This window comes from Pristiophorus japonicus, chromosome 17 (assembly GCF_044704955.1).
Source record: "Pristiophorus japonicus isolate sPriJap1 chromosome 17, sPriJap1.hap1, whole genome shotgun sequence".
Taxonomy (NCBI): Eukaryota; Metazoa; Chordata; class Chondrichthyes; family Pristiophoridae; genus Pristiophorus; species Pristiophorus japonicus.
Genome location: NC_091993.1, coordinates 62160520 through 62175097, shown reverse-complemented (window position 1 = coordinate 62175097; position 14578 = coordinate 62160520). Strand labels below are relative to the sequence as shown.

Here is a 14578-nt window from a genome sequence, read left to right as displayed (position 1 = left end):
AGATATATATTCCACAATAAAGAATGAGATATACATTCCACAATACAGAATGAAGTATATGTTCCACAGTGCAGAATGAGATATTTTTTCCACAATACAGAATGACATATATATTCCACAGTACAGTGAGATATATATACCACAGTGCAGAATGAGATATATATTCCACAAATTCAGAATGAGATATATATTCCACAATTCAGTGATATATATATTCCACAGTACAGTGAGATATATATTGCACAATACAGTGAGATATATATTGCACGATACAGTGAGATATTATTCCACAATTAAGAATGAGATATATAGTCCACAGTTTATTGAGATATATATTCCACAGTACAATAAGATATATATTCCACAATACAGTGAGATATATATTCCACAATGCAGAATGAGATATATATTCCACAATGCAGCATGAGATATATATTCCACAGTACAGTGAGATATATATTCCACAATACAGAATGAGATATATATTCCACAAATCAGAATGAGATATATATTCCACAATTCAGTGATATATATATTTCACAGTACAGTGAGATATATCTTGCACAATACAGTGAGATATATATTGCACAATATAGTGAGATATATATTCCACAATGCAGAATGAGATATATATTCCACAATGCCGAATGAGATATATATTCCACAGTACAGTGAGATATATATTCCACAGTACAGAAGAATATATATATTCCACAGTCCAGAATGAGATATATATTCCACAATACAGAATGAGATATATATTCCACATTACAGAATGAGATATATATTCCACAGTACAGTGAAATATATATTCCACAATACAGAATGATATATATATTCCACAGTACAGAATGAGATATATATTCCACAATACAGAATGAGATATATATTCCACAGTACAGTGAGATATATATTCGACAGTACAGAATGAGATATATATTCCACAATACAAAATGAGATATATATTCCACAATACGGAATGACATATATATTCCACAGTACAGCGAGATATATATTCCACAGTACAGAATGAGATATATATTCCACAATAAAGAATGTGATATATATTCCATGGTACAGAATGAGATATACATTCCACAATACAGAATGAGATATATATTCCACAATGCAGAATCAGATATATATTCCACAGTTCAGAATGAGATATATATTCCACAATACAGAATGAGATATATATTCCACAAATCAGAATGATATATATATTCCACAATTCAGTGATATATATATTCCACAGTACAGCGAGATATGTATTCCACAGTACAGATTGAGATATTTTTTCCACAATACAGAATGAGATATATATTCCAAAGTACAGTGAGATACATATTCCACAATACAGAATGATATATATATTCCACAGTACAGTGCGATATATATTCCACAGTTCAGAATGATATATATATTCCACAGTTCAGAATGAGATATATATTCCACAGTAAAGAATGAGATATATATTCCACAATACAGAATGAGATATAAAATCCACAATACAGAATGAGATATAAAATCCACAATACTGAATGAGATATATATTCCACAATACAGAATGACATATATATTCCACAGTACACTGAGATATGTATTCCACAGTGCAGACTGTGATATATATTCTACAATAAAGAATGAGATATATATTCCACAGTACAGCGAGATATATATTCCACAGTACTGAATGAGATATATATTCCACTATACAGAATGAGATATATTTTCCGCAGTACTGTGGTATATATATTCCACAATACAGAATGATATATATATTCCACAGTACAATGAGGTATATATTCCACAGTACAGTGAGATATATATTCCACAAATCAGAATGAGATATATATTCCACAATTCAGTGATACATATATTCCACAGTACAGTGAGATATATATTTCGCAATACAGTGAGATATATATTCCACAATTCAGTGAGATATATATTGCACAATACAGTGAGATATATATTGCACAATATAGTCAGATATATATTCCACAATGCAGAATGAGATATATATTCCACAATACAGAATGAGATATATATTCCACAGTACATTGAGATATATATTCCACAGTACAGTGAGATATATATTGCACAATGCAGAATGAGATCTATATTCCACAGTACAGTGAGATATATATTCCACAGTACAGAATGAGATATATATTCCACAATAAAGAATTAGATATTTATTCCACAGTACAGTGAGATATATATTCCACAATACAGAATGATATATATTTTCTACAGTACAGAATGAGATATATATTCCACAATACAGAATGAGATATATATTCGACAGTACAGTGAGATATATATTCCACAGTACAGAATGAGATTTATATTCCACAATAAAGAATGAGATATACATTCCACAATACAGAATGAGATATATATTCCACAATGCAGAATGAGATATATATTCCACAATAGAGAATGACATATATATTCCACAGTACAGTGAGATATATATTCCACAGTGCAGAATGAGATATATATATTCCACAATCAAGAATGAGATATATATTCCACAGTACAGAATGAGATATATATTCCACAATTCAGAATGAGATATATATATTCCAAAATCTAGTGATATATATATTCCACAGTACAGTGAGATATATATTGCACAATACAGTGAGATATATATTGCACAATATAGTGAGATATATATTCCACAATGCAGAATGATATATATATTCCACAATTAAGAATGATATATGTATTCCACAGTTTATTGAGATATATATTCCACAGTACAATGAGATATATATTCCACAGTACAATAAGATATATATTCCACAGTACAGAATGAGATTTATATTCCACAATAAAGAATGAGATATACATTCCACAATACAGAATGAGATATATATTCCACAATGCAGAATGAGATATATATTCCACAATGCAGAATGAGATATATATTCCACAGTACAGTGAGATATATATTCCACAGTACAGAATGAGATATATATTCCACAATAAAGAATGAGATATATATTGCACAATACAGTGTGTGATTATATATTGCACAGTGCAGAATGAGAGATATATTCCATAATACAGAATGTGATATATATTCCACAGTACAGAATGAGATATGTATTCCACAATACAGAAAGAGATATATATTGCACAGTACAGAATGAGATTTCTGTTCCACAATACAGAATGAGATATATATTCCACAAATCAGAATGAGATATATATTCCACAATTCAGTGATATATGTATTCCACAGTACAGTGAGATATATCTTGCACAATAGAGTGAGATATATATTCAACAATGCAGAATGAGATATATATTCCACAATACAGAATGAAATATATATTCCACAGTACATTGAGATATATATTCCACAGTACAATAAGATATATATTCCACTGTACAGTGAGATATATATTCCACAATGCAGAATGCGATATATATTCCACAATGCCGAATGAGATATATATTCCACAGTACAGTGAGATATATATTCCACAGTACAGAATGAGATATATATTCCACAATACAGAATGATATATATATTCCACAGTACAGAATGAGATATATATTCCACAATACAGAATGAAATATATATTCCACAATATGGAATGACATATATATGCCACAGTACAGTGAGATATATATTCCACAGTACAGAATGAGATATATATTCCACAATAAAGAATGAGATATATATTCCACAGTACAGAATGAGATATACATTCCACAATACAGAATGAGATATATATTCCACACTACAGAATGACACATATATTCCACAGTACAGTGAGATATATATTCCACAGTGCAGAATGAGATATATATTCCACAATATAGAATGAGATATAAATATATTCCAAAATCCAGTGAGATATATATTCCACAGTACAGAATGAGATATATATTCCACAGTACAGAATGAGATATATATTCCACAAGGCAGAATGAGATATATATTCCACAATTCAGAATGATATATATATTCCACAGTACAGAATGATATATATATTCCACAATACAGAATGAGATGTATATATTCCAAAATCCAGTGAGATATATATTCCACAGTACGGAATAAGATATATATTCCACAATATAGTGAGATATATATTCCACAATACAGTGAGATATATATTCCACAATACAGAATGAGATATATATTCCACAATGCAAAATGAGATATATATTTCACAGTACAGTGAGATATATCTTCCACAATGCAGAATGAGATATATATTCCACAGTACAGTGAGATATATCTTCCACAATACAGAATGAGATATATATTCCACAGTATAGTGAGATATATATTCCACAGTTCAGAATGTGATATATATTCCACAGTACAATTGAGACATAGTACAGTGAGATATATATTTCCCTGCACTCCTCGGTATGTAAAACGCCAAAGATGAAACTCCACATCTGCCTTTAAACCTGGGAGCAGCTGTTGCAGGTGCACCCTGGTCGTTCACATCTGAAATCTGTGTTTGAATCAGGACTGAGTGTCGCACAGGCTCATCGCCGGGGTCACTGGTTGGAATATAATTAACACCCTCTCACAATGAGACCCAATATTACTGTCATTTGAAACAAATGTTCTCCCTCCTTTCCCGAAGGTAGCACCTTGCTGGGGTACAGTTTCATGGGCACCCTCCATCAGTTTGCCAAAGTGTATTTTGTCCATGGGTGAACCTTGACATTGAGTGTTGGCTGGCAATTCGCCCACGGGAGCATCACAATCAAGCTTCGTCCTTTCCTCCCGCCATCCACATGTGCTCGATGCAGGTTCATTGTGCATCATATTGTAAAATATTTCATATTTGTAAGCTGAAGATGGAGCTGTCACCTTGCTATGTTATTTTTGTTCGGGGGCTGTGGTTTAATCACAACTACTACCCTAAAGGGCTTCTCCTTCAATTAGTTGTTTTAATAGAACTGAGTGGATTGTTGGGCACTTCAGGGGGCAGCTCAGAGGCACTCGCAGTGTGGGACAGGCTAGACTGGGTAAGGATGGCAGGGTTCCTTCTCTGAAGAGCATTAACAAGAAAGAATTGCATTTATATAGCACCTTTCATGACCGTCTCAAAGCACTTTACAGCCAATGAAGTACTTTTGGAGTGTAGTCCCTGTTGTAATGTGGGAAATGTGGCAGCCAATTTGCGCAAAGCAAGCTCCCAAAAACAGCAATGTGATAATGACCAGATAATCTGTTTTTGTGATGTTGATTGAGGGATAAATATTGGCCAGGACACTGAGCATAATTCCCCTGCTCTTCTTCAAAATAGTGCCATGGGATCTTCTACATCCGCCTGAAAGAGCAGACGGGGCCTCAGTTTAATGTCTCATCCGAAAGACGGCACCTCCGACAGTGCGGCACTCCCTCAGCACTGCATTGGAGTGTCAGTCTGGATAATGTGCTCAAGTCCCTGGAGTGGCACTCGAACCTGCAACATCAGTGAACCAGTTGGATTTTTATGATAATCTGACAGCTGCATACTCACTTTTACTGAGAGCAGCTTTTTACTGCCAGATATTTAAAGCTGCCATGAGCTCACCATCTGGATTGGCCCAGGCACCTGGATTGCTCGTCCAGCAACATAACCACTGCACTGTACTATACTGTACTGCACTGTGTTCACCCCCTGACCTTTACTGGTCTCTCTCCACCGCAGGTGTGGCGACGATGTACGTACGGTACAAACAGGTGGAGGCACTGAACCAGGAGGATGACCGCACCATCTTCAGACTGAATCGGACTGGCCTGGTGCTGGGCCTGCTCAGCTGCCTAGGACTCTGCATCGTGGCAAACTTCCAGGTAATGGTCAGTCTGCATGGAGTTTCTGTGTGTAGCGATGATACAGAGGAAGGAGGAGTGGGGCGATTGCTTAATTTGGCCATCGACACTCAGTGGCAACCATGGAAACCCTTTATAATGGAGTTACAGAGAGAACTAGAGAAGGCACAGGTGCCTTATCGAGGTCTACCTCATGGGTGGGAGCAGCATCATTACTTGCTCATTATTACAATTTTATCAGCACTTTTAAAAAGAATTTCTCTGGCTCCCCAGTACTGGGCCGGACAAACACACTTCAATCGTAGATGCCAATTGCTGGTCTATGCTGAGTTGGACCATCTCAGTGAGCAAAGCTTACCGAATGGCCCAGGCTTCCTGCTCTTCATCGCCATTCAGTGGCTTCTGCTGGACACTGCAGTGAGGGAATCATCATCATCATAGGCAGTCCCTCGGAATCGAGGAACATAAGAACATAGGAAGTAGGAGCAGGAGTAGGCCATACGGCCCCTCGAGCCTGCTCCGCCATTCAATGAGATCATGGCTGATCTGATCATGGACTCAGCTCCACTTCCCCACCCGTTCCCCATAACCCCTTATCCCCTTATCATTTAAGAAACTGTCTATTTCTGTCTTAAATTTATTCAATGTCCCAGCTTCACAGCTCTCTGAGGCAGCGAATTCCACAGATTTACAACCCTCTGAGAGAAGAAATTTCTCCTCATATCTGTTTTAAATGGGCGGCCCCTTATTCTAAGATCATGCCCTCTAGTTCTAGTCTCTCCTATCAGTAGAAACATCCTCTCTGCATCCACCTTATCAAGCCCCCTCATAATCTTATACGTTTTGATAAAGAGGAAGACTTGCTTCCACTCTAAAAATGAGTCTTTAGATGGCTGAACAGTCCAATATGAGAGCCACAGTCCCTGTCCCTGACATATGAGGAGAGACTGGATCGACTGGGCCTGTATTCACTGGAGTTTAGAAGAATGAGAGGGGATCTCATAGAAACATATAAAATTCTAACAGGATTGGAAGGTTAGATGCAGGAAGAATGTTCCCGATGTTGGGGAAGTTCAGAACCAAGGGTCACAGTCTAAGGATAAGGGGTAAGCCATTTAGGACTGAGATGAGGAGAAACTTCTTCACTCAGAGAGTTGTTAACTTGTGGAATTCTCTACCGCAGAGAGTTGTTGATGCCAGTTCATTAGATATATTCAAGAGAGAGTTAGATATGACTAAAGGGATCAAGGAGGGTATGGAGAGAAAGCAGGAAAGGGGTACTGAGGTGAATGATCAACCGTGATCATAGTGAATGGCGGTGCAGGCTCGAAGGGCTGAATGGCCTACTCCTGCACCTATTTTCTATGTTTCTATGTCACAGGTGGGACAGATAGTCGTTGAGGGAAAGGGTGGGTGGGACTGGTTTACCGCATGCTCTTTCTGTTGCCTACGCTTGATTTCTGCATGCTCTCGGCGATGAGACTTGAGGTGCTCAGCGCCCTCCCGGATGCACTTCCTCCAAATTAGGGCATTCTTTAGCCAGGGACTTCAAGTTGTCAGTGGGGATGCTGCACTTTATCAGGGAGGCTTTGAGGGTGAGGGAATAAAGCACTGCCAATCTCACACAAAAGCAAAATACTGTACTGCGGATCCTGGAAATCGGAAATAACAACATAAATTGCTGGGAATACTCAGCAGGTCAGACAACATCTGTGGAAAGAGAATCCGAGTTAACGTTTCAGGTCAGTGACCTTTTGTCAGAACTGTCAAGTGTTGGAAATGTAAGAGATTTTAAGCAAGTGCAGGGGCAGGGAAAGTTGGAGGGGAGGAAAAAACAAAATGGATAGGGTGGAAGGCAGGAGAGATTAAATGACAAAGGGGATGATGCTGCAGGGCAAAAGATAATGGGACAAATAAAGAAACAAAAGATGGGACTAGAGGAGCTGTAAGGAGGAATAGCAGAATCACAGCTGCTGTCTGAAAAAATGGGGATAGAGGTTATGTTTTGAAATTGTTGAACTCAATGTTGAGTCCGGAAGCCTGTAAAGTGCCTAATCGAAAGATGAGATGCTGTTCTACGAGCATGCATTGAGCTTCATTGGAACAGTATAAGAACACTACAGGTCAGGACTATAAATAGAGCTGGAGCGCCAGGCCCTGGAACATCATGGGCGAAGGTGCGGCGAATGAGGGCACGGGACCCAGAAGAGCCGAGGGCCCAGGGGCAGCATGGGCCAGCCCACACTGCGATATGTGTGTGCACTAGGTCTGTGCAGCAGAGCAGGTCTCCTGTCGTTTTGGTTAACCCTTGCCGCTGGATAAAGACCTAGCTCTGTCAAGCCCATGTGGTGGCTGATGTGCAATGGTCACCACACGTTAAAAAAATCCACGCACAGACATCTTCCATTCCTGGAGTTCAGGACTGGAACATCGGGTCCTTCATTGAAATATCTGTGAACTCTTGTGGAAGCAAGTCATCCTCGTTCGAGGGACCGCCTATAAGGATAAGAGGCCGAAGATAGAGAAGTCAGAGTGGGAGATGTCCAGAGGTACTTGCTTAAAATCATAATTACAAACTAACACTTGAAAGTTCTGACGAAGGGTCATCAACCTGAAACGTTAACTCTGTTTCTCTCTCCACAGATGATGCCTGATCTGCTGACTATTTCCGGCATGTTATGTTTTCTTTTCAATTTCATACACACAGTATCAAGATCAGTACTCCCATAAAAGGTACAGGGGGTTAGATACAGAGTAAAGCTCCCTCTACACTGTCTCATCAAACACACACAGGTCAGGTACAGCATGGGGTTAGATACAGAGTAAAGCTCCCTCTACACTGTCCCATCAAACACTCCCAGAGCAGGTACAGCACGGGGTTAGATACAGAGTAAAGCTCCCTCTGCACTGTCCCATCAAACACTCCCAGGGCAGGTACAGCACGGGGTTAGATACAGAGTAAAGCTCCCTCTGCACTGTCCCATCAAACACTCCCAGAGCAGGTACAGCATGGGTTAGATATAGAGTAAAGCTCCCTCTACACTGCCCCATCCAACACTCCCAGGGCAGGTACAGCACGGGGTTAGATACAGAGTAAAACTCCCTCTGCACTGTCCCATCAAATACTTGCAGGGCAGGTGTCGTGCTGTGTCCCAGGTTGTCCAGAAGATAAGGCAGTTGCTGACTCACTGCATCGGACAATTGTTAATGGATCCTGTCAGTAAAAGTTGTTCAGTATGTGCCGTATCTTCCTGCATTACAACAGTGGCTACACTTCAAAAAGTATTTCATTGGTTGTAAAGGCTGCAAAGCACTTTGGGACATCCGGTGGTGATGAAAGGTGCTATATTAATGCAATTCTTTCTTTTGTTGATGTATGTCAGTAATGGTTCACATGAAACCAGCCAGATGTTGGCCTGGCTGCAGCCCACTCGTGCCCAGTGAGTCAGCACATGCAGACCCCGCCTCTATACTACCCTCCAACATCCGCACAGTGCCACATCTCTCAGCGGGTGTCTGCGAGAGTCAGATACAGTGCGGTGTCTCCTCTTCTTCACCTCCATCAGCGTGTTCATGTTGACGGACAGGCTGTGCTGCTGGCAATTCTCAGGTATCTGAAAGCAGAAAGGCACAAGGGCCAGGTTGTGGTGAGGGGAGGGGGGGAAAGCAAGATATCCATGCATACACCATTAGCACCATTTAAGTTCGCAGAGATTGGGGATGAAGGGGAAATGGGATGTGAGAAGAAGGATTAGGTAGATCAGTGTCAGAGCAGTGGGAGGCATTCAAGGAGGAGATCCTGAGGGTACAGAGCAAGTATGTTCGCTTAAAGAAAAAGGGTGGGGCTAACAAATCTAGAGAACCCTCAAGGGACATACAGGGTAAGATAAAGAAAAAAAGGGACGCTTATGACAGATGCCGAGAACTCAATACTGCAGAAACTCTAGAGGAGTATAAAAAGTGCAGGGGTGCAATTAAAAAAGATATCAGGGAAGCAAAGAGAGAGCATGAAAGAATGTTGGCAAGTAAAATCAGGGAAATCCCAAAGATGTTTTATAAATACATTAAGAGCAAGAGGAAAGTTAGAGAAAGACCATAAAGGTAATCTGTGTGTGGAGGCAGAAGACATGGGTATGGTTCTTAATGAATACTTTGCATCGGTTTTCAAAAAGAAAGTGGCGATGCAGACTTTGCAATGAGGGAGGAGGATTGTGAAATATTAGACGAGATAAACATAGTGAGAGAGGAGGTATTAAGGGGCTTAGCATCTTTAAAGTGGATAAATCCCCAGGTCCAGATTTAATGTATCCCAGGCTGTTAAGAGAAGCAAAAGAGGGAATAGCAGAGGCTCTGACCATCATTTTCCAATCATCTCTGGCCACAGGTGTGCTGCCAGAGGACTGGAGGACTGCTCATGTTGTACCTTTTTTAAAAAAGGGAGAAAGGGATAGACCGAGTAATTACAAGCCAGTCAGCCTAACCTCAATGGTGGGAAAATTATAGGAAAAAATCCTGGGGGGATTTGGAAAGACATGGATTAATCAAGGACAGTCAGCATGGATTTGTTAAGTAAAAATCGTGTCTGATGAACTTGATTACATTTTTCGAGGAGGTAACCAGGAGGGTCGTGCGTATGATGTAGTATATGGATTTTAGCAAAGCTTTTGATAAGGTCCCACATGGCAGACTGGTCACGAAAGTAAAAGCCCATGGGATCCAGGGCAAAATGGCAAGTTGGATCCAAAATTGGCTCAGAGGCAGGAAGCCAATGGTTGATTGGTGTTTTTGTGACTGGAAGGCTGTTTGCAATGGGGTCTGCAGGGCTCAGTGCTGGGTCCCTTGCTTTTTGTGGTATATAATCAATTACTTGGACTTGAATGTTGGGGTATGATTAAGAAGTTTGCAGATGACACTAAAATCGGCTGTGTGGTTGATAATGAAGAAGAAAGCTGTGGATTGCAGGAATATATCAATGTACTGGTCAGGTGGGCAGAACAGCGGAGAAGTTGAAAGCATTGCTGATGATGACATTATGGCCATACCTCATAGAATCTTAGAAATTTACAGCACGGAAGAAGTCCATTTCAGTCCACCGTGCCCGCGCCGGCTGACAAAGTACTACCAAGCCTAATCCCACTTTCCAGCTCTAGGTCCGTAGCCTTGTAGGTTACGGCACTTCAAGTGCACATCCAAGTACTTTTTAAATGTGGTGAGGGTTTCTGCCTCTACCACCCTTTCAGGCAGTGAGTTCCAGACCCCCACCCCCACCACCCTCTGGGTGGAAAACATTTCTTCTCAAATCCCCTCTAAACCTCCGACCACTTGCTTTAAATTTATGCCCCTGATTATTGACCCCTCTGCTAAGAGGAATAGGTCCTTCCTATCCACTCTATCTTGGCCCCTCATAATTTTATACACCTCAATAAGGTCTCCCCTCAGCCTCCTCTGTTCCAAAGAAAACAACTCCAGCCTATCCAATCTTTCCTCATAGCTAAGATTCTCCAGTCCAGGCAACATCCTCGTAAATCTCCTCTGTACCCTCTCTAGTGCAATCACATCTTTCCTGTAATGTGGTGACCAGAACTGCACGCAGTACTCTAGCTGTGTTTAATACAGTTCAAGCATAACCTCCCTGCTCTTGATTTCTATGCCTCGGCTAATAAAGGCAAGTATTACGTATGTCTTCTTAATCACGTTATCTACCTGACCTGCTATCTTCAGGGATCTGTGAATTTTTTCCAATAATTTTCCCACCACCAAGGTTAGGCGACTGGCCTGTAATTACTTGGTCTATCTCTTTCTCCCTTTTTAAACAACGGTACAACATTAGCAGCCCTACAGCACCACACCTATAGCCAGAGAGGATTGGAAAATGATGGTCAGAACCTCTGCTATTTCCTCTCTTGCTTCTCTTAACAGCGTGGGATACATTTCATCCTGACCTGGGGATTTATCCACTTTCAAAGATGCTAAACCCCTTAATACTTCCTCTCTCACTGTTTATTTCATCGAATATTTCACACCTCCTCCTCCCTGATTGCAATGTCTGCATCGCCCTTCTCTCTTGTGAAAACAGTCACAAAGTATTCATTAAGAACCATACCCACATCTTCCGCCTCCACACACAGATTACCCCCATGGTCTCAAATAGGCCCCAACCTTTCTTTAGTTATCCTCTTGCTCTTAATGTATTTATAAAACATCTGTGGGTTTTCCCTGATTTTACTTGCCAATGTTCTTTCATGCTCTCTCTTTGCTTTCCTGATATTTTTTTAAATTTCACCCCTGCATTTCTTATACTCCTCTGGAGTCTCTGCAGTATCGAGTTCTCGGTATCTGTCATATGCCTCCCTTTTTTTTCTTTATCCTACCCTATATGCCCCTTGACATCCAGGGAGCTCTAGTCCCACCTTTTTTCTTTAAGGGAACCCTCACTATCTCCTCCTTGAATGCCTCCCACTGCACTGACACTGATTTACCTTCAAGTAGCTGTTTCCAACCCACTTTGGCTAAATCACATTTCAGCTTAGTAAAATTTAGCTATTCCCCAATTGAGAACTTTTATTTCCAGTCTATCTTTGTCCTTTTCCATAACTACCCTAAATCTAACTGAATTATGATCATTATCACCAAACTGATCCCTCTTCCACCTGCCCAGCTTCATTCATAAGACATAAGAATTAGGAACAGGAGTAGGCCATCTAGCCCCTCGAGCCTGCTCTGCCACTCAACAAGATCATGGCTGATCTGGCCATGGACTCAGCTCCAGTTACCCGCCCGCTCCCCAATTTCCTTGTTGGTTAAAAATTTATTTATCTGTGATTTGAATACATTCAATGAGCTAGCCTCAACTGCTTCCCTGGGCAGAGAATTCCACAGATTCACAACCCTCTGGGAGAAGAAATTCCTTCTCAACTCGGTTTTAAATTGCCTCCCCCGTATTTTGAGGCTGTGCCCCCTAGTTCTAGTCTCCCCGACCAGTGGAAACAACCTCTCTGTCTCTATTTTGTCGATCCCTTTCATTATTTTAAATGTTTCTATAAGATCACCCCTCATCCTTCTGAACTCCAACGAGTAAAGACCCAGCCTACTCAATCTATCATCATAAGGTAACCCCCTCATCTCCAGAATCAGCCTAGTGAATCGTCTCTGCAACCCCTCCAAAGCTAGTATATCCTTCCTTAAGTAAGGTGACCAAAACTGCACGCAGTACTCCAGGTGCGGCCTCACCAATACCCTGTACAGTTGCAGCAGGACCTCCCTGCTTTTGTACTCCATCCCTCTCGCAATGAAGGCCAACATTCCATTCGCCTTCCTGATTACCTGCTGCACCTGCAAACTAACTTTTTGGGATTCCTGCCACGGTCAACTGAGCTTGTTGCTTGAAATGTTACATTTATACAGAAGAAGCTGGTGGACTTCTTCTGGAACAACAGAAAGCACTGGGTCTCTGCCGCGGTCTTGAGTCTCCCGCTTGAGGAGGGCGGTCAGTCGTTGGTGTGCGTCAGCGCCCAGCTCGCGACTTTCCGTCTTCAGACCCTGCAGAGATACCTTTACGTCGAGCCCCCTCCTAGGTGGTGCGCTCTGGCGAGGTATTTCTTCCGCCAGCAGCTCGACCTCAATTATGACACGCAGCTCCTGTTTGTGAACTTGGGGGGTGCCAGGACCGCCCTCCGGGAGCTGCCTGTCTTTTACAGGGAACTCATCAGGGTCTGGAACAAAGTCTCCACCAAGCGCAGCTCTCCGCCGGCTGGAGTGGCGGCCGTCCTGCAGGAACCGCTGCTCGGGAATCCGTACCTCCACGGCCGAGGTTTTATGTGACGGTCGGAAGAGAGGGCTGTGGCTGGTGAGGTGACCAGGGTCAGGGACCTGCTCGATGGCGGAGGAGCGGGCTGGATGGCGCCAGACACGCTGGCACGGCGCCTAAATTCTGCCAACGTCCGCCACGCGGCCGATGCCATCGAGTCGCTAAAAACAGCTCTGGGCCCTGACTCCGTTAGGTGCATCGAGGAGGCTCAAGCACGTGGGGAGATCCCGTCCGAACTGACCCCCGTCCGGACAGAATTCCTCATCGGCGCCAAACCCCGGAACCTCCCTCGGGGGCCGGCGCCTCACAACTTGAGCCGCCTCGGGGAAATCCCCTCCGTGCCTTTCAGTTCCGCGCGGAGGGGTTTCCTGTACGGGCTGCTCCTGCACACCCTCAACTTTGCCATCCTCGCCGGCTGTCCGGACACGCCATGGCGTACCATCTTGCCGTCCGGAGGAGGCGGGGGTCCCCGATGGAGGGCACTCTACGCAGGGGTCCTCCCACTATTCATCGGGGACTTGGCCTGGAGGGTGGTGCACGGAGCAGTGCCGTGCAACAAATTTTTAAGCCGGTTCACGGACTCCCAGGCCGCCTGCAATTTCTGCGGTCTGGAGGAGTCCGTGTTCCATGTTTTTATTGAATGCACAAGGTTGCAGCCCCTGTTCCACTATTTGAAGGGGCTGCTCCTGAAATTCTGGCTGCACTTCAGTCCCACTCTCCTGATCTTTGGGCACCCTGTGCGGAGGGGAGCGGGTAGGTCCGAAGGCCTCCTCGTAGGACTGCTCCTGGGCACGGCCAAGGGTGCCATCAGCCGGTCCAGGCAGCGGGCGGTCGAGGGGGTCGTTCAACCTGACTGCCTGCCTCTCTTCCGCTCTTACATCCGGTCCAGGGTGTCCTTGGAGATGGAGCACGCGGTGTCCACCGGTACGCTCGCGGCCTTCCGCGAGAGGTGGGCACCGGAGGGACTG

General features: G+C 42.6%; 1 protein-coding gene across 3 annotated transcripts in view; it reads left to right on the top strand.

Moving 5' to 3' along the window:
- Window positions 1–14578, top strand: part of dram2b (DNA-damage regulated autophagy modulator 2b) — a 252349-nt gene that overhangs the window by 192079 nt on the left and 45692 nt on the right. For all 3 annotated transcript variants that reach the window (XM_070858758.1, XM_070858757.1, XM_070858759.1), the window contains one exon: window positions 5682–5824. In XM_070858758.1, the coding sequence (XP_070714859.1) occupies window positions 5682–5824 (143 nt within the window). The remainder of the gene's footprint in view (window positions 1–5681; window positions 5825–14578) is intronic.